General features: G+C 43.6%; 1 protein-coding gene across 1 annotated transcript in view; it reads left to right on the plus strand.

Moving 5' to 3' along the window:
- Positions 1-20,913, plus strand: part of LOC124775459 (ATP-binding cassette sub-family C member 4-like) — a 260,610-nt gene that overhangs the window by 22,525 nt on the left and 217,172 nt on the right. Inside the window, exons 2-3 of the mRNA XM_047250292.1 lie at positions 5,486-5,587; positions 5,696-5,830. Of these exons, the coding sequence (XP_047106248.1) occupies positions 5,486-5,587; positions 5,696-5,830 (237 nt within the window). The remainder of the gene's footprint in view (positions 1-5,485; positions 5,588-5,695; positions 5,831-20,913) is intronic.

Below are 20,913 nucleotides of genomic sequence, written 5' to 3' on the forward strand. Positions count from 1 at the left end.
TCGTGCAAACAAAGGTGATTATTATGGAAGGCCACACTAATGGTAAACGACGCGAGGCTGTATGAAAATAGAACCGAGATGATGCTGTTTTAAGTCGCATAGGTGAGACATAATCCACCGCAGTCCAAGCGACAGATTGCTTCTACGTCTGGTCACAGAGAACGAATTCTGTACGCCCTCCAAAGAAGATCCAGGTATTAGCAAACGATGTGTCATAATACCTTGTCATACATCTCATGGTACCAGATGGTGGGTAATTTAATAGCAAATCACGTATTTGTATAACTTTCAATATTGTGCTGGGTCTCTCGCTTGTCAGTAACGGACCAACAGAGAACCTTTGCCAATGTTCCAGAAACTGCGAGCCCACTTTTTGTATCTTCATTCTTCTCACACGAGTCAACATTTGCATGCGATGAAACAGCAAATTTTGACAAACGATTCTCGTGGGTGGTTGAAAGACTTCTGCATAAAATTAAAGCTAGACGCCGTAAGTTTACAATTAATGCATGGGCTAGAATTGTAGGTATCTGTGTGGTAAGCCCGTATGTTCCAGCGCGTCTTACAGATAATATCTTCAGGGCGAGCCCCTAGATAGTAAGAGGAAGCTTGTTGTTTATGAATATGGCACTGCAGCATTTGTCAATTATATTATTGAAAATACAGTACACAATGCGTGTCATCACAAGAATCATAGAATCATAGAGGAAAAACAGAGACCGGGTCGCAGAAGGGCTTTACCGTTCTAGAATCTCCTAGAATGAGTCGGCATCTAAAATATTGTCACACTGATACAACAGCTGAGAAGAGAGAAGAGTAGACCATGAAGTTTGCGAACGTTTTGTAAGAAGAGAGCACTCAGGGCTGAAGCGCTCCACACAGTCACTGCCAAGATGAAATTGCGCTACCGTTGCTGGAGCGAAGAGGAAGAAGGCTGAGGAAGCGGGTCAAGCGCTGGTGAACACGTTCCCTAGACACGTCATGGACGTTTCAGGTGAAATTCGACTTCCGTCTCAAGAAATTCATAGTTCTTATACTAGAGTTGTACATACCATAAAAACGATGAATTTATTTCTGCAATGAAGAAAGATTCTTACGATCTTCATGTATTGACACGTGCATGATTCGTACTGTTGCTGTCACTTAACTGTTATGCACCTCATATATACACACTACTGGCCATTAAAATTGCTACACCACGAAGATGACGTGCTACAGACGCGAAATTTAACCGACAGGAAGAAGATGCTGTGATATGCAAATGATAAGCTTTTCAGAACATTCACACAAGGTCGGCGCCGTTGGTGACACCTACAACGTGCTGACATGAGGAAAGTTTCAAAGCTATTTCTCATATACAAACAGCAGTTGACCGGCGTTGCCTGGTGAAACGTTGTTGCGATGTCTCGTGTAAGGAGGAGAAATACGTACCATCACGTTTCCGACTTTGATAAAGGTCGGATTGTAGCCTATAGCGATTGCGGTTTATCGTATAGCGACATTGCTGCTCGCGTTGGTCGAGATACAATGACTGTTAGCAGAATATGGAATCGGTGGGTTCAGGAGGGTAATACGGAACGCCGTGCTGGATCCCAACGGCCTCGTATCACTAGCAATCGAGATGACAGGCATCTTATCCGCACGCCTGTAACGGATCGTGCAGCCACGTCCCGATCCCTGAGTCAACAGATGGGGACGTTTGCAAGACAACAACCATCTGCACCAACAGTTCGACGACGTTTGCAGCAACATGGACTATCAGCTTGGAGACCGTGTCTGCGGTTACCCTTGATGCTGCATCACAGACAGGAGTGCCTGCGACGGTGTACTCAACGACGAACCTGGGTGCACGAATGGCAAAACGTCATTTTTTCAGATGAATCCAGGTTCTGTTTACAGCATCGTGATGGTAGCATCCGTGTTTGGCGACATCGCGGTGAACGCACATTAGAAGCGTGTATTCGTCATCGCCGTACTGGCGTATCACCCGGCGTGATGGTATGGGGTGCCATTGGTTACACGTCTCGGTCACCTCTTGTTCGCACTGGAGCACCTTGAACAGTGGACGTTACATTTCAGATGTGTTACAACCCGTGGCTCCACCCTTCATTCGATCCGTGCGAAATCATACATTTCAGCAGGATAATGCATGACCGCATGTTGCAGGTCCTGTACGGGCATTTCTGGATACAGGAAAAGTTCGAGTGCTGCCCTGGCCAGCACATTCTCCATATCTCTCACAAATTGAAAACGTGTGGTCAATGGTGGCCGAGTAACTGGCTCGTCACAATACGCCAGTCACTACTCTTGATGAACTGTGGTATCGTGTTGAAGCTGCATGGGCAACTGTACCTGTATACCCCATCCAAGCTCTGTTTGACTCAATGCCCAGGTGTATCAAGGCCGTTATTATGGCTGAGGTGGTTGTTCTGGGTACTGATTTCTCAGGATCTATACACCCAAATTGCGTGAAAATGTAATCACATGTCAGTTCTTAGTATAATATATTTGTCCAATGAATAACAGTTTATCATCTGCATTTCTTCTTGGTGTAGCAATTTTAATGGCCAGTAGTATATATATATATATATATATATATATATATATATATATATATATATATATATATATGTGTGTGTGTGTGTGTGTGTGTGTGTGTGTGTGTGTGTGTGTGTGTATGCAGGTGGGTGGGTGGTCAAGTGTGATACAGAGAGCGATCTGAGAGTTTGAGAGGAGTGAGGAAGTGGATAGCTCTGCCTGTGCAGCCTTGTTTGCCAAACTGAAAATTGGACGTTCAACAGTAGCTCTACTGTAATACTCACGAGACATTGATTTTCTGAAAGACCTGTACACTAATGTTATTGAATCAAGAAAAGTACTGTAGTACATGAACAGGAGTAAGTGAACAGGATACAACACTCAAAATTGTTGGATGTACATATGGATGAAAATCTGAACTTTTATAAACATGTCATTGAGCTTCAGCATCTGCTGCTGTTGGTATGATTGTTAAGTTTGCTAACAAACCAATAAATTAACTTATTTTACATGTATTAAGACATTATTGCCTTATTATTGAATTATATGGACCTGTGATAGCCCATCCCGTAGGAAGACAGTAAGGATTGTACAAAAGCGTGCGGTGAGAAAAATGCAGCCAGTCACCTTACAAACACTTCTTCAAGGAGCTAGGCATTACATCTGCGAGTTCAAAATATGTTCACTAATGATATTCGCCATAAATGATGTAAGGTGGCCTGGTCTCCTGACCTTCATTTCTTACATATTCCGTCCTCACAATCGTATTCTGCACTTCAAGACGCTTCATTCTAACCCAAACTCGATAAGGTAGAGTCAATTTTATATGAATTCATGTAAGCGATATGCAAATCTGATAAGTAACTCACAAGTGTGCACCGAGGTTGTAAAAGTCGAGGCTGGTGTACACAACATGACGGCCACAGGAATTTTCTTTCTAAAGAGGAAACCAACCTGCTGGGAAGACCGTCCCTTCAGAGGCCTGGGTCAAGAACATACCTACTTCGGCCAAAGCGACCGCCCAGAGAGAAGACAGCTTTTGCCAGAGCGAAGGGATAACGACCCCTGTGTTCGACTTAAAAGCAAATTCCGCCACATTGTGTGGGAGCACCCAGAAGACGCATTTTTTCACGGACCGACTGCGTAGTTACGGAGTTCTCACAGGAGGACAGCGTACACCCAATGGAGATGCCACATATTTCCGCATTGGTCGACTCAAACGAAACGTCATTCTCCCGTTTAAAAGAGCAACGCAAACAGCCAGAGGAGTGAGGGAAGACAGCGATTGATAGACTCTTGCAACTTTTCCGGAAAAAGGGGCCGTTCTGTTGTCGCGCTTGGAGCAGGAACACGTAACGAGAGCGTATGCGCTCGTACATGTACGCAAAGAGCCAGGAACAAAGTCTCTCCTCAGTACTTCACTGAGAGAGCACCTTAGCAAATCGGAGTGATACATCATATTAAGTCACTCGCGAGTAAGTGCTGTTTACTGTGTTGGCCGCCACACTTATTGTGCGGTGTGAACACGGACAGAGCACTAGTTAAACGCCTGCGAGCGAATATTGTGTGGCTCGCGGTGGACTGGTTATCTGACCGGTTTACCACACCAATAGTTAGACTAGGGGCGGATAGGAGTCCTTGACTTCATCGAGGCGTAGGGAGAGTTTGATTGGCGAAGGTCAATCCAGATAGAAAGAGATAGTTGTGTTATTTGTCAGCAGGGAGCGACGCAGACAGCATTCGTCGCAGCTCATGGTGTTGTGTGCTACAGGGTATGCAAGCCCCACTGTCCTCCCTAACAGTACATTCCACTACATTTCTCACGCGACAGCCTTGACCATACTTAAAAAAGTTATTCAAGTTGTGTAGGCACGGCTCTCAGCCATTCTGCCGAGTAAATAACATTCTTAAGGAAGAGGGAGAAAATAACCTTCAGTAATTTGTAAAATAATAGCATTCCTATCCATAAGAGGCAATCTACTGTTCCAAAAAGAACCCGGAAATTTATTAATTTTGTATAAGAAAAAGTTTCACTTGATTTCTAAGAATTTTTTTTGGAATAATTAATATTTTTTGTTCGTTTAATGTTTTTCTTACACTAATTAGCAATACTCGTGTACCCAAGTATCTCACTAGTTATGTAAGAATATAGAATATTTTTGGGTCTTTTCCTTACAGCAGACGACTCCAGAAGATATTTGTTGCTGAATGTTTTTCAAGCAGTTCTTGTTGGTACATTAGGAGCGTCTGTCTGACTTCTGTAGTAGTGTGAGGTGGAAATTGTTTCTTGCAGGAGCCAAAGGGTACTTGTTGGATCAATCCATTGCGCAACTTGACAGAATAAAACCCACACACTCACAATGAAACATTGCAAATTGAGAAGAATAGTAGAGTTCACAGTCAACAATGCTATAAGAATAAATGGTCTTCACTACATACAACGAAATCAGTGCCTCAGACAGGAGTTCAGTATAAAGCCTTACAAATCTTTGCACCTCTGCTCGGTTCATCAAAATTGTTATTTCCCGACATCATTTTCTGTTGTACATGCGAATATTAAATTAAAGATCGGCACACACGGAATATTTGTGTTTCATTTGCTGCTAGTGAGAATGAGTATTACACTTATTTTATCATAAACACAAACGAATCATGTATGCATAGGCAGCTAAGTGACTTGCTTACATCATTCCGACATAAATCGTATTATTTATCTATGAAATATATAATTATCTAGCTAACTAAATAACTAATAAAGCAAACGATAGTGGAAAGGAATAGTGCCCGCCGATAAAAGTGTGAATTACCTTGGCGGTAAATATATGTTGTGTTAAAACATTAACGAAGCGGGCAGATACCATTTTAATTCAGAGTACAACGACGGTTATATTAGTATGAGGTTCCCAAGCTATGAATCGTATCGAGAGGTGGGGTTTTTGTGCCTCAGGTGGATGCGGGAGCTCGTGTGGAAGGGGGACCTCACAGAAGACGACCTGTTCGTCCGCCTCGACTGTGACGCCACGGAGCATCTGGGAGACAGGCTGCAGAAGTAAGTGTCCGCTAGCATACAGCAGGAATACATCTTACATTCAGACATGAGATTAAGACACACACGCAGGTCGTATGTAATTCTTTATTTAGAAAAGTTTTGTTTCAGGTCATGGGATGAAGAACTTACACGGGCCAAAGAGAAGGGCAGCAGACCGAGTTTAGCGAGAGCTATTGTAAGGACATTCTGGTTGCGCTATTTTACCTACGGAGTCCTATACCTTTTCGACCAAGTCATCCTCAGGTAACATTTTTTCCGACGTACAGAAATAAAGCCAGAGATTTCTCGACAGTTAATGTGTATATTTTGAAGAGATTCTATAGACAATTTTGACGAAGTTTGTCGCACGGAAAACGGAATGTAACTGGAATTCGTATCAACGGCTCTGTGACTGATCACCAATCCTCCAAGTATGAACGGAACCAACCAACCAGCCAGTTCCTCAATCCCGTTAATACTATGAGTCACCTTCTCGCGAACAACATAATGCATTGTCACATTTTTACCTCAGATTCGCCGTTTCGTTTGTCGTCGCAACTATCAATGATTTCCATTGGAACTACTTTGTTTTATTCTGTGTGTTTGTATGCGTGCCAGCGCGTGTGTATGTAAACGTGCATCTTTCTTCTGCTTTAAGTCAATGATTTATTTTTATAGATCGCTGCGTAGCTGGAGGAAATATTTGGATGGTGCCCAGCGTATCCTGAATGACGGCTTTGGGATATATCGAGATTCGCTTAGTCAGTTATTGTGAGGGTGATTGCCGGTTGCACTTCAAACTTTCCCTGTTTCAGTCGTAAACTGGGAGATAGTGCAGTTACTTTCTTTATGCCTCTGTACACCCCTTAATCTGCCTTACGTTCATTCTTACATTCCTTTCCCGAAATGGGAATTGTTGCCAGATAAATCTGCAATAGACCTGTCATATCGTTCAGCAGTATTCAGCATTAGTGAATCTGAAAACGAGGTACCCTCGTCTGGACAGAGATGTACAGAGGTTTACAAAAATTTCTTGACGAGGTTAACACCTTTACTGTTGCACAAGCTACACAAAAAAGCTGTTGTTATAATTAAACTGACTAAGTATTTTGCGATTCCTGCTTCTCCCAAATAGTAGACTTATTTCAAAATATGTCAGTCCTTGCAATCTTTTCGGTCTCATTATCATGCGTGTTTCAGAGCTATAGTTACACTACGTGATCAAAAGTATCCGGACACCATGTTGAAAATAACTTAGAAGATCGTGACGGTCTCCACCGGTAATGCTGGAATTTAACATGGTGTTGGCCTTGATGACAGCTTCCACTCTCGCAGGCATACGTTCAGTCAGGTGCTCGAAGGTTTCTTGGTCAATGACAGCCCATTCTTCACGGAGTGCTGCACTGAGGAAAGGTATCGATGTTGGTGGATGAGGCCTGGTACGAAGTCGACATTTTAAAACATCCCAAAGATGTTCTATAGGATTCAGGTCAGGACACTGTGCTGGCCAGTCCATTACAGGGATGTTATTGTCGTGTAACCACTCCGCCACTGGCCGTGCATTATAACAGGTGGTCGATCGTGCTGAAAGATGCAATCGCCATCCCCGAATTGCTCTTCAACAGTGGGAAGCAAGAAGGTGCTTAAAACGTCAATGTAGGCCTCTACTGTGATAGTGCCACGCAAACCACTAAGGGGTGCAAGCTCCCTCTACGAAAAACACGTCCACACCACAAAACCACCAAAAATGGTTCAAATGGCTCTGAGCACTATGGGACTTAACATCTTAGGTCATCAGTCCCCTAGAACTTAGAACTGCTTAAACCTAACTAACCTAAGGACATCACACACATCCATGCCCGAGGCAGGATTCGAACCTGCGACCGCAGCAGTCGCGCGGTTCCGGACTGCGCGCCTAGAACCGCTAGACCACCGCGGCCGGCACAAAACCACCGCCTCCGAATTTTACTGTTGGCACTTCACACACTCGCAGATGAGGTTCACCGGGCATTCGTCATACGCACACGCTGACATCTGATCGCCACATTGTGTATCGTGATTTGTCATTCCACACAACTTTTTTCCACTGTTCAATCGCCCAATGTTTACTCTCCTTACACCAATCGAGGCGTCGTTAGGCATTTACCGGCGTGATGTGTGGCTTATGAGCAGCCGCTCGACCATGAAACCAAAGTTTCCTCCCCTCTCGCCTAATTATCGTAGTACTTACAGCGGATCCTGATGCTGTTTGGAATTCCTGTGTGGTGGACTGGATAGATTTCTGCCTATTACACATTACGACCCTCTTCAACTTTCGGCGCTCTCTGTCAATCAAGAGACGAGGTCGGCCTGTACGGTTTTGTGCTGTAAGTGTCTCTTAACGTTTCCACATCGGAAACAGTGGACCTAGGGATGTTTAGGAGCGTGGAAATCTGGCGTACAGACGTATGTCACAAATGACACCCAATCACCTGACCACTTTCGAAGTCCGTGACTTACATGGAGTGCTCCATTCTGCTCTCTCACGATGTCCAATGACTACTGAGATCGCTGATATGGAGTACCCGACAGTAGGTGGCAGCACAATGCACCTAATATGAGAAACGTATATTTTTGGGGTTGTCCCGATAGTTTTGATCACATAGTATAACTGTAATTGTTTTGGTTATTTCGGTTTCTTTGTTTTGATAGTAACTGGCAACAAAGTGCAGATCTCAAGCGTGTTGTTTTACAGTAGAAAGTGTCATATGTTGAACTGCTGACCGCAAGGTCCTGTGGCAGTTATCTCTGGTTCCTGATTGGTGAGCTCATTTCGTATAGAACAGGTCCGAAGGAATTTTGAAACAAGGTGCAAAGAACCACTAGATGCATTAAGACTGAACAACATTTGTTCTCCAGCTAGCACTAAGGTGAAACAGAATTGCTAATCCATGCAGTTAATAGAAAAGAGTAAAAATGTAATGGCTTCAAGAAATCGAAATGTTTAGTGAACGAATAACGTCCTACAATACTTTCCCCATGAATAACGTGAGTAAAAATTGCGTGCTCTGTGAATTAGTTGAGAAGCGTGAAATACAAGACAAAGTAACCGTAACTAACATGCCCAACGTCTGCTGTATGCAATACGTGTTTTAATCCAACTCTGGAGGCAGACACTACAAGAGAAGCGTTGTGCATCACTGAATGATTTACTATTAAAATTCTGAGAACGTGGTTCCTAGAAGAATCAGCCAGTAGATTGTTTCCTCCTACAAGTATCTCGTGAAAAGGCCATGAAATTATCGTCAGAGAAATCAGAGATCACTCGGAGGCCTAACGACAGTCATCCTTCCCTCGAACTATTCGCGACTGACACAGGGAAAGGGTAGCGAGGGGGAGGGGGTGGAGAGGGAGTGACAGTGGCGCAGGGAGCAGCCTCCACCACACATCATAAGGTGGTCTGAAGAGCGTAGAAATAGCTGTAGATGTAGTGTGTGTTGTAAATTGTGAGTGGAGATACCATTAATCTATTGACGAAATTTCGAAGATGCCCCACACATTCAAATACATTCTGCCGTATTTTCGTACACTCACTGATCTCATAACGTACACCGCATCTCCTCCGCTATAATACGTGAATATCGTCTGACATATTTTGTTGTTTAATCATATTCAATACTGACTGTCTCCAACTCATAAATTCAACAGTATATCACAGAATACATGCCATCTTTAGACGGACTTTGCTGATCAAAACTGGCAATGTTACAAATAAACATCACAGAAAGTAATTGTTGCTGTTCTTTGCCATCAGTCATGTTAGAAATTTTCATACAAAAAACTACATTAATTTATTTACTAACATTAAATTAACTTAATCTACTTCAATTAATTGTTCGTCTGCTACATGGCACGACAGTAGTGGGAATACCCTTCCAATGCGTTAAATAAAATTTTTGTGCAAGCGGTGTTGAACAGCATTTTAAACGTTAAGAATTGCATTGCAAAATACACTACTGTTTTTATTGAAGACAATCGATTTCGCTCCATCTCTGGGTCCCTGCATCGAAAGAAGATAATTAGGCAACAAACGTATACCATTGTGGCACATGAGCATCTTATGTGTATACATTATACGTAGAACATCACTCATTATTGCAAGAAGGTACTTACAAAAAGCAACTCAGCTAAGCATTGTCACACTTGTATTGCCAAATATAGCTTATAGAATGTTCCATTACTATTATTGCCTGTGTATGATGAATAGTTATATTCTGATAACATCAGAGATGGCTATGTCCGTGCTGTTCTCACATTTTGTACTGAATAGGCTAAAGACTTTACCGTGGAAGTCCTAAACCGTCCAGAAATATGATGATTATCGACGTAGACAGGCTGCTAACTTATCAAAGATGTCACTAATGCTCCGTAGGTCGACTACTGATGTCACCCACCAAGCTTTACATTATTACTTATTCATCAATCAATAGTAATGTAACTGACTAATGTATGTGCCAACTTGATTTTACTGATGTTTTTCAACGACCTTAAAACATAAATAATGTAATTAGTGAAAAAGTAGTAAGGTAAAGCATGGTGCATGCGTTCATTAGTCGAGTTATGGAGCGTTATTGGCTTCTTTGATATGTTTGATATGTTTGCAGGGTGACTAAATGGATCATGATTACACCTCTTTAATTTTTATTGCTTCTATTGTAAGGTCTTTGGCCTATTTAGTTCTAACTCTGAGAACAAGATGGACACAGCCATCTCTGATGCTGCCGTGACATAATTGTCATTCATACACAGATAATAAGAGTAATGGAACGTTTTATAAACTACATTTGGCTTTGCAACTTTGATAATGCATAGTTTTGTAAGTATTCTACCTTCTCGTAATAATTAGTTATGATTCACAAGACGAGATGTATGATGGTTATTTATTAGAGCTGTACTCACTTGTTATCTAGTTTTATCCTTTTGCTGCTGGAGACCCAAACATGACTGAAATTGATTGTTTTCAATAAAAATAGTAATACAGTTGTATTTTAAAATGCAATTTATGAATTAAATATAATTTACTGAAATACTGGTAATGAGTCATTGTAATGACGTACGTAATTTCCAGGTGGTTTAGAGTTCTTGGTATCCCTTATTTTAGGTTTATTATCGAGTGTAAACAGTTATGTAAAAAAAATTTGAATTTTGATAGTTATTTACGCAAGCATATAAACATTTTTGCTTTTAAAAAGATGTACTCTCACTGTTGTGACGGCTTAATTTGGGTGAAGTTCTCCAATGGCTAAATTTTTTAGAGCTAGAGCTATATATTTAACAGTTATCACTCGTGCAGTTTCTTTGCAGGAAGACATATAGCTCGAAAGGTAACAAAGGCTGTTCATTATGGGACGGACAGATGATCTAGTAAGCAACTATCGAAGTTGGTATGAAATAAATAGATGTTCTGTACTTCACAATCATCATATAGCCTGAATCGAAAAGGACATTTGAACTTTATAATGATAAAGAAATTTATTGAGGTCACTTACAGAATCGGCGGAAACGCCACTTTGTAGCATTTAACCTCAATTTTCATTCACGTAGTCCTATTCTACCATCAGGAGCACCAGCGTAGTGCAGAGTTAAAATGGCTACTTTCATGGTGAGGAATGTGCTCGCTGTGTGTTTTGGTTTTATGAAACGAACCCTCCATTATTCCTCTGATTATTCGCTGAATTATTACCCCCTGAGTTTGGATTTTAGCACATTGCCTGGTCCATCCTCTCGATAAAATCCAAGAAATTTTTATAGAATCTGTTGGGCAATGTATCAGTTCCCACTATACATTTTCGGGTAACCTTATCAGTAGACTAGAAATCTCAGTCAAAATTCCCAAAGACCTATCCAAAGGTACCAACTTTCTTAATTCCTCCTGACAAACTTCTCTCATAATTTGCCTACCTTCTTTGTAAACTGACCCATTCAAAAAATCGTTCTGTAATCTGCATTGTTTTGCTTGGCTCCAATACCTGTTTAGAAACATCAAATATACCGTATGATTTAATTTGTTCACTACATTTATTTGCCCATGTCTGAGCAGAACCCTCCAATAATCTTTTTACCAGTTTAATTTTGCTGTTGTCCCTTATACCACCAATAAAACAATCCTTGCAAGCTGCCAGAAAATCTACAGCACGGTACTTGCTTTCCCCTGAAAAAGTCTTACTACTGGGTACTTGCACCATAGGCCATCCCATACTTCCATTAGCCCAACATAATTCAACACAGCCGGCCGAAGTGGCCGTGCGGTTAAAGGCGCTGCAGTCTGGAACCGCAAGACCGCTACGGTCGCAGGTTCGAATCCTGCCTCGGGCATGGATGTTTGTGATGTCCTTAGGTTAGTTAGGTTTAACTAGTTCTAAGTTCTAGGAGACTAATGACCTCAGCAGTTGAGTCCCATAGTGCTCAGAGCCATAATTCAACATTACTTAATCTACTCTTAACTTTGTCAGTTTCTACATTAGTCTTTACAGTAACAGCAACCACATTTTAAGTTTCCTTTCCTAGGTCGCTAGCTGTCTCTGCCAGTTGACCTAATAATAAAGTTCTGGTTTTATCACAACTAGGCACAATCTTCCGATCCACGTCAATCAGACCTTATCTTGTCTCATCATTCCTTGTGTCACACAACTGCCTGCCTGAATCAATTCTACCCCCTAATTCAATAGCAACTGGATCAATCTTAGCATTCAAATTTCCCTCTACCTCCTCAATCTTTTCTGATAAATCCAACAATTGATCATTTAATTCTCTGATTTTTGCCCCCCAAAAACTTTCCATATCCCCCACATCAGTTTTTAATTCAGTTCTGAATTCCCGCATTTGGCTCGTTAATGATCCAAGCATAGCAACTACATTAGCTTCTGCTTCTTCTCCCGGTCTGTGTGGGCTCTGAGGCTCACTCCTACTCCCTGTAGAATCACATCACTAGCTGACTTCTTCATCACCATCTCTCTAAATTCGAACTCCATAGCTAAACTGGCTGTGAGATAGAGAACTGAGACATTAATGCCCCTGATGCCAACACAAAGCTTTGTTCAGACTGCTACCGCGTGCTGCCTGATACTTTCGGCTGCCTTGCGGTGAGGTGCGATGTGGTGCGGTGTTCAAATGGCTCTGAGCACTATGGGACTTAACAGCTGAGGTCATCAGTACCCTAGAATTTAGAACTACTTAGACCTAACTAACCTAAGGACTTCACACACATGCATGCCCGAGGCAGGATTCGAACCTGAGACCGTAGCAGTCGCTCGGTTCCGGACTGAAGCGCCTAGAACCGCACGGCCACTGCGGCCGGCTGTGGTGCGGTGTGGCGTGGAACGGCTTGCAGGTTGGCTGCAAAATTGGCCCCAGCTCCGTAGCACGGCGGCGAAGTCGGCGCGTCGATGTTTGGCGGCCAGCGGCGCTTCAGCTTCCGCTTTGGTGATCGACGTCGGACCCAGCGTATTGCTCGGCGATCGGCAATGCGTTTCTCCCAATCTTCTTCATTTTCAAACGCAGTTCTGCACTACCTACCGAGCCTCTTCAGTTAAGACGATCTCGGACGAGAAACCTCATATTACGACTTTACTGGACACTACACATTAAATTTTGAATAGTTTGGATCGAGCCCCCACGTGCTATGGCACGAATATATATACATTTGTTACACTCAGCTTAATTGAGCGGCCCAGAGATGTGGCTAGTCTGAATGTTTGGCTCCATTTTTCGTCATACGGTGTCAGCTCACACCTGTAGTAAACTCAATTCTTAAGTTGAAATAAAATATAACAAAACAATGCAGGCAGATATTGCGGTGAAATTTAAGTTATTGAGTCACTCACATTCATTTATAATTTGAACAAGTAGTTTATTTTTCATCAGTATATTCAATTAACACTTAAAGTGCAGTCTGAGGGGCTCTTACGTAAGGGCGGCCGTTAATAACTGATGATACAACACTTCACTACAACATTCATTGGTCGCGATCACGGCAGTCAACAGTCTGTTCACAGTTCACAAAATACACTCTTGTCTGCTGTCCTAAACCACTATACTGCACTTCACTTGATCACTTTCGAACGTCGCTACGTACATACTTGCCCCTGAACGTGGCTACCAACCCACTACTACCCCCAAATGCGCGGCACGTCCGGCTCTTACCGTCGCTCAGAACCCACTCCCCTGTCATCAAAGATGGCCGCACTTTGCAGCCTCGAAATGATTGTCTAACTCAAAACAATGTTTGACAGAAAGAATTACTAATATTCTAAAACTAAATACAAAGACACATATGATACATTGAAAAATATGGAAAATTTCTTGGCAATAACAATGTAGGGTCCATTTTTTTGTATCTGACATCGTTTTTTCACTAATAATGTTCTTATGGCATGATATTGCTTTTTTCAGATTTTTGATATTAAACATAAATAAACAAATAAAACTACATACTTTATTATTCACTTACCTCTTTAAACTTTAGAATGCTGCCACTAGTTTCGTCTCTTTAAATTTATTTATTAGCAAAACCACCGTTTCTCTCAGTCAAATCCCGTATTACGACTCCTCATTCAAAAATGGTACACACCATGCTAAACCGGCTATGACTACTCGAGGCATCTCTACTAGGCGCATCCGTAAACACTTTGCACATATTAATCGGCCAAATCATTGCCGAGATATTAGCTTTTGAACTTTCATAAGTTTACAATTTTTATGAAACAATAACTTTTATGCTATTATATGCTTTGTGGCGCGTCTAGATAATTTAGCTTTACACGTATTTCTGTCCATCAGTGCCAACTCACATCCCCATGTCACTCTTAGCTTTTTTTATCAATTTTTCTCTGGCATAAAAATTTCTCCAAGCTCGCAAACACGGCGATACGCGCAACTGCCTGGCGTCCGATCGGGTTTTTCTAAGGCGGCGTAGCGCTCGCTAGCCGCTCGCCGCGGTCCAGCAGCAACCGCCAACCACGTGCTCTGCGGCAGGAAACTGCCGCTGTAAACTCCCGCCACAGCTTGTACGCTCACAAGTGGGAGTTGCTAACGGTACGTCATTTACATATATAGATTCCTGCCCTGACACATGAGCCATCACAACGCACAACCAGAAATATTAATATAAATGGGACTACTTCATATTGTAGCACATTTATTCATTACAAAATGCATATTTATGCGAATCTTTTGCCAGGGGAAAATTCCACTACCCCCATGTTCTGTCCATTGGTGTACACTACATAACTCTGCGGAAATTTTGTATCAGTTCTTCCATATTTTGAGGACAGTCACTCTCTCTTATTACAATGTCATTTAGCCAGAGTACGTCCAGTACTAATTTGAAGCTTCCATCAAGCTTGCTCAATGACACCCCATGCCAGCATACGTTGAATTTCTCTCTTAACAGCTTGACTTCTCACAACATGTATCTGATAAGATTTCTTACAAAATACCCACCCAGGCTTTACATTAGAACTGCGTTCATACCCTTTAACTTCACCAGGTGCTTCATGACAGTTAACTCATCCCTCTTAGGAACAGAATCAAAGAACGCTTGGGACAAAGTATTTGCTACACTGCCACTATCAAGAAGACAAGAAGACTCCCGAGAATATCGAGAAGACTCCTGAGATGTTAGTTTTTATAATAGGGTGAGTTATTCTAGTATGAACAGGTTCCTCATGAAAACCTCTAATAAATCATTCTCAATATGTCTCCAGCTAAAGTAATTTTGTTTAGTTGCAAGTACATACATGCTCTGATTCATGGGGTCATCAACCTCTACATCCGCAGCTGCGTTTTCTAACCTGTCCACATGTTTTAAATCAAAGCACCTGACGTCTTTCTCTACTTTTTTTTGCTGCGCATCAGCTAAACTAGTCTCCACGTCTGAGCAACTGATTTCCTTTTGTATTCCCTTCCCATGTTTCAATTAATCGTTGCCTAATGCTTCCTCTGAAACTGTCAATAATTTCTAGTTCATTTAATTTATTCAGGTCTCATCTTGTTAATTAAGTTTTAACTTACAGATTGAGACCAGTAAATTATGACCATTGTACACATCTGCCCCTGGTCGTTTGTTACAGTTTAAAATCTGGTTTCGAAATGTTGTCTTACTATTATATAATCAATCTTAAATCTTGTAATGTCTCCAGGTCCTTTCGAGGTATACAACCCTCTCAAATGATTCTGAAACTAACTTTTAGCGATGATTAAATTATGCTCTGTGTAAATTGTACCAGGCCACTTGTTATTTCATTCCTTTCCCCCGGTTCATTTTGTCCTTATTTTTCACTTCTCTTGCTCTTCCTGCTACCAAAATCAGTTACTTATCACAATTAAGTTTTCCGCTCCTTGAACTATCGAAAAAATTTCTTTTATTTGATCATATATTCTTTAAGTAGTTTATTGATCATATATTGATTATTGATATTGATATATTGATATATTGATTATTGATATATATTGATTACTGGTCATATATTCTTTAAGTAGCTTCATGCTAAGTGGAGCTCTTTGGCATATGGACCTGGTCTGCCATCTTGGACGTTGGCTTCCTGTCTATCTTGCCTATGGTTATGCTTGACATTAATATCAATACTAGTTTGCCTATATTCTTATTTTCTTATTCATTATTAGACCTACTGCTGAATTATTCCTATGTGTTTGTATTTATAACCCTGAACTCACCTGACCAAGAGTTTCGTTCTTCCTGGCAACACACTTAACTAATAACCCCTATATCAAACTTCAGCATATCCATATATGCGATTGCAGTCTTTCTTGACGTATTCCACTGATGAATTCTTCTCGGGTTATCAGCCGAGTGGTAGCGTCGTCTTGTCGCAACGTTTCGATGAGTTTCGTACCCATCATCTTCTAGCGAAGTTTCGGGGTGCTCTCTCTCTCTCTCTCTCTGTCTCTGTCTGTCTCTCTCTCTCTCTCTCTCTTCGCACTTGAATTCCTCTTCTTGAGGAAGGTAAGGAGGAGTCTGTTGTTATTAGACGTCTGGATGAATTGAAAGCATGCAGGGACGTTTAGGAACAACTGGGATGGTTGTGCGTGGTTAGGCAGACTGATGATTACCGGTCAGAGACAGGCGGTAGGTTGAATCGATAAGAGCGATGCATCAGTTAGGGGCCTTTACTTGACTGGCCTTGTTGACGCCTAGGACTGCCAGTCAACGACTGACAGGGCGAGTGGTTGATGATGATGATGATGATGATGGGTGTCCGGCGCGATAAGGAGGAGAGTCTTCTAGGTCCTCCTGGCGTCTGGGTGCTTCTTCTTGTTCTTCTTCTTCTTCTTGGATGTGTCTGCTTGTGCCACTTCGGGATCTGGCATGTCCTCCCAGCTGGCGGCTTCGGCGTCTTCAGCGGTCCTCGCCCCTTGTTCTTTGCTCGCGTTCTCGGCTTGTTCTATCGAGGCGATATCTTCCCACTCAGCAGGAGTGAGAGGAGGGCGGGCGTTATAAGACCTGAGAATGTCCAAATGGACGGACACTATCTTCTGCAGCTGCATCTTGAGGAAGGGAGCGTCCTCCGTGATGACCTGGGTTGCCTTGGTCTTCGCCGCGACGGCTGTCGGTACGGCGGCGTCTTGTGTTACCACCACTGTGACTTCCTGTATTGCTACAGGCTCCACGGAGGCGGGAGGCTGCGTGTCAGCGTTCTTCTTCTGTACTGGGCTGGGCTGGCTGGCCAGTGCATCACGGAGACTGTGCACCAGCTGCCGAGCCCCCGCCAGTTCGGCTTCGAGTGCTCCCCTCTCTTCCGCCATTGCGGCTCTGAGGGCAGCAATGTCGTCGTCAGTGGCGGCGCGGACCCTGGTGCACGCCTCGCTGACTGCGTCTGGTGGAACAGCCGAGTCACCGACCACCCCGGATTCGCCGGGACCGGGAGGGGATGGTAAGGATGCAACGGCCGCCGTTGTGTCCGCCTTCTTGGTGGTCTTGCGTCTCCGTCTTGTCTTCTCACCGCGACTCCATTTCTTGGTATAACTGCAGCCTCGGAAATTCGCTGCTTAAGCGCCGCGACAGTTGGTGCAACAGCGAGTGGCGTCCTTCTTCGTACAGTGGCGCGAATCGTGTGCTTGCGCACACCGAAGACACACCACTCGGTTCCGGCAGTTATTGGCAACGTGGCCACGTTTTTAGCAGCGGAAGCACTGCTCCTTCTGTTCCGTCGTCTTCTTCTTCTTGCGTCCCCCATCTTCTGATGCGGCGAGCACTAGGCACAGCAACTGCAGTAGGCGGCGGCTTTGCCTCCCTTTTCACTCCGTCGAGGCATGCTGGGGAACGACAGCGTAGGTAGCAAGCGACCGCTTAGCGTACAGTGATCGCTCACCTCAGCTGCCTGAGCGAGACTGCCGGTTGGGATTCTCTCTCCGCTCTCTGGTATGGACAACCTGTCCTGAGATGGTCTACGATGTCGGAGTCTTTGCCTGTTGACATTTACTCCACAAATATAAGATAATTTAATTGACTCGGATTAAAAGGATTAGCTAAAACTTGTCTGAACTCGACAGGATAAAATACTGTGGGTGCTAGGAAACTAGCGGTGCGAGCAAGAGGGATGTTTGTTCTCCTTCTTCTGCTTAACTCTTGGAATAGCAGCGATTATGCGTTGCCAGTCATACTCGGTAAAGATAGGTAAGCGGTTTATAAGGTCCAAGTCCCTCTTAGGAACAACGACGGCCGGATTTGCAATTGCTCAATCGAATCATAAGGCTTGTGGCGTAGAGGAGGTTAAGGAGCATTGGAATCGGTAAAAGGGTAGGGGGTATTGTCATGCGCGTACGTCTTGTCACGCAACGATTTTGCGACCATCTTCAGTAGTCCTGGCGCAATCATCTCTCTCTCTGCTGGCGGCGTATTGACTACCTCTTCTGTATCCTGTTCTTGGTTGGACGCAGCAGTTGTGACTTCATCTCCCAGGAGAGGCTGTTCCGCCTCGTCCTCGGGAGTGCGGGCGGGCGGTTCGATGTCTTTGGCCACGTCATCCCGTGTTGCTGGTGGAGCTGGCTCAGAATCTTGTTTCCGCAGTCCCTCCCCTTCCGAGGAGGGGGCAGACATCTCTATCGCCACCTCCGTGGGCACCCCCACAGCACCCTGCTTTACCGCAGGAGCCGGGAGAACGTCCATCTGCGTGGCGTTGGTGGCAGTCGTAACGTCTCGCCCCTTGCGAGGCTTGTACGCCAGCAACTCGCGGAGCTGCGCGAGCTGAAGGCGCACCTCGTCCACCCCAGCCCGAAGTGCAGCACTCTCCTCTGTAGTGGCAGATTTGAGAGCGGCAACTGCGTTGGCGACAGCATCGTCGCGTCGGGATTCTATGTTCTGCATATCTTTATAGGTGCATGGCCGTCGTCCGCTTCTGTAGGCCGGCCAATCACGTTCCTCTGAAAGAGGGTACCGCATCGGTAGTGCTGGGGGGACTCTATCTTCAAAGAGGCAGTAGGCAGTGGAGATATGTCTGCATAACAATTTAGTAAACAGGAATAGCGGTTTTCAGCTCAATGCAGCGTGGAATCCCGCAGTTGACAAAATACGTCAGGAGCGCTCCGATCTGAAGGCAGCGGCGTCCGCAGACAGATTGGATAGCCACTGGGTCTCAACGCCGATCCACTCCGCCCCCTCCCCCCCCCCCCCCCCCCCACCACCACCACCGACGTGGTATCCCTTTCCGGAGGAACGTGATTGACTGGCCTACAGAAGCAGACGACAGCCAAGGAGCTATATAGATATGCAGAACACAGCACCTCGCTGGAAAGCTCCAGGTCATTACCTCCCGACGAACGACCTGCTAAAACACCTGCCCCAGCTAGGGATAGAAAAACTGACGGAAATATTTAATGAGATCACGCGAACACAAAAATTTCCGAAGCAGTGGAAATACGCGGAAGTGATCGCGATCGCTAAGCCTGGAAAAGACCCCCTCTTTCTCCAGCAGCACCGCCCCATAAGTTTACTCCCCACTCTCAGTAAACTTTAGGAGCGGTTCCTATTGTTTCACATCGAACGATACATACGTAGAGAAGAAATGCACCCCCAATTCCAGTTCGGACTTCGCAACAAACACTCAGCAACACCACAACTTATGAGAGTAGTCGAAGACGCCATAGAAGCCTTCAACCGCAAAGGTTACTGAGGCCAAGTGTTACTCAGTTGTATACATAGAAGAATCCTGGAGATACTAGAAGGTATCAGATAGATTATATAATGGTAAGACAGAGATTTAGGAACCAGGTTTTAAATTGTAAGACATTTCCAGGGGCAGATGTGGACTCTGACCACAATCTATTCGTTATGAACTGTAGATTAAAACTGAAGAAACTGCAAGAAGGTGGGTATTTAAGGAGATGGCACCTGGGTAAACTGACTAAACCAGAGGTTGTACAGAGTTTCAGGGAGAGCATAAGGGAACAATTGACAAGAATGGTGCAAAGAAATACAGTAGAAGAAGAATGGGTAGCTTTGAGGGATGAAGTAGTTAAGGCAGCAGAGGATCAAGTGGGTAAAAAGACGAGGGCTTACAGAACTCCTTGGGTAACAGAAGAAATATTGAATTTAATTCATGAAAGGAGAAAATATAAAAATGCAATAAATGAAGCAGGCAAAAAGGAATACAAACGTCTCAAAAATGAGATCGACAGGAGGTGCAAAATGGCTAAGCAGGGATGGCTAGAGGACAAATGTAAGGATGTAGAGGCTTATCTCACTAGGGGTAAGATAGATACTGCCTACAGGAAAATTAAAGAGACCTTTGGAGAAAAGGGAGCCACTTGTATGAATATCAAGAGCTCAGATGGAAACCCAGTTCTAAGGAAATGGGGGGAAAGCAGAAAGGTGGAAGGAGTATATAGAGGGTCTATACAAGGGCGATGTACTTGAGGACAATATTATGGAAATGGAAGAGGATGTAGATGAAGATGAAATGGGAGATACGATACTGCGTGAAGAGTTTGACAGAGCACTGAAAAATCTGAGTCGGAACAAGGCCCCGGGAGTAGACAACATTCCATTAGAACTCCTGACAAAACTCTACCATCTGGTGAGCAAGATGTATGAGACAGGCGAAATACCCTCAGACTTCAAGAAGAATATAATAATTCCAATTCCAAAGAAAGCAGGTGTTGACAGATGTGAAAATTACCGAACTATCAGTTTAATAAGTCACAGCTGCAAAATACTAACGGGAATTCTTTACAGACGAATGGAAAAACTGGTAGAAGCCGGCCGACCTCGGGGAAGATCAGTTTGGATTCCGTAGAAATGTTGGAACACGTGAGGCAATACTGACCCTACGACTTATCTTAGAAGCTACATT

The sequence above is a fragment of the Schistocerca piceifrons genome, chromosome 2 (assembly GCF_021461385.2).
Source record: "Schistocerca piceifrons isolate TAMUIC-IGC-003096 chromosome 2, iqSchPice1.1, whole genome shotgun sequence".
Classification (NCBI taxonomy): domain Eukaryota; kingdom Metazoa; phylum Arthropoda; class Insecta; order Orthoptera; family Acrididae; genus Schistocerca; species Schistocerca piceifrons.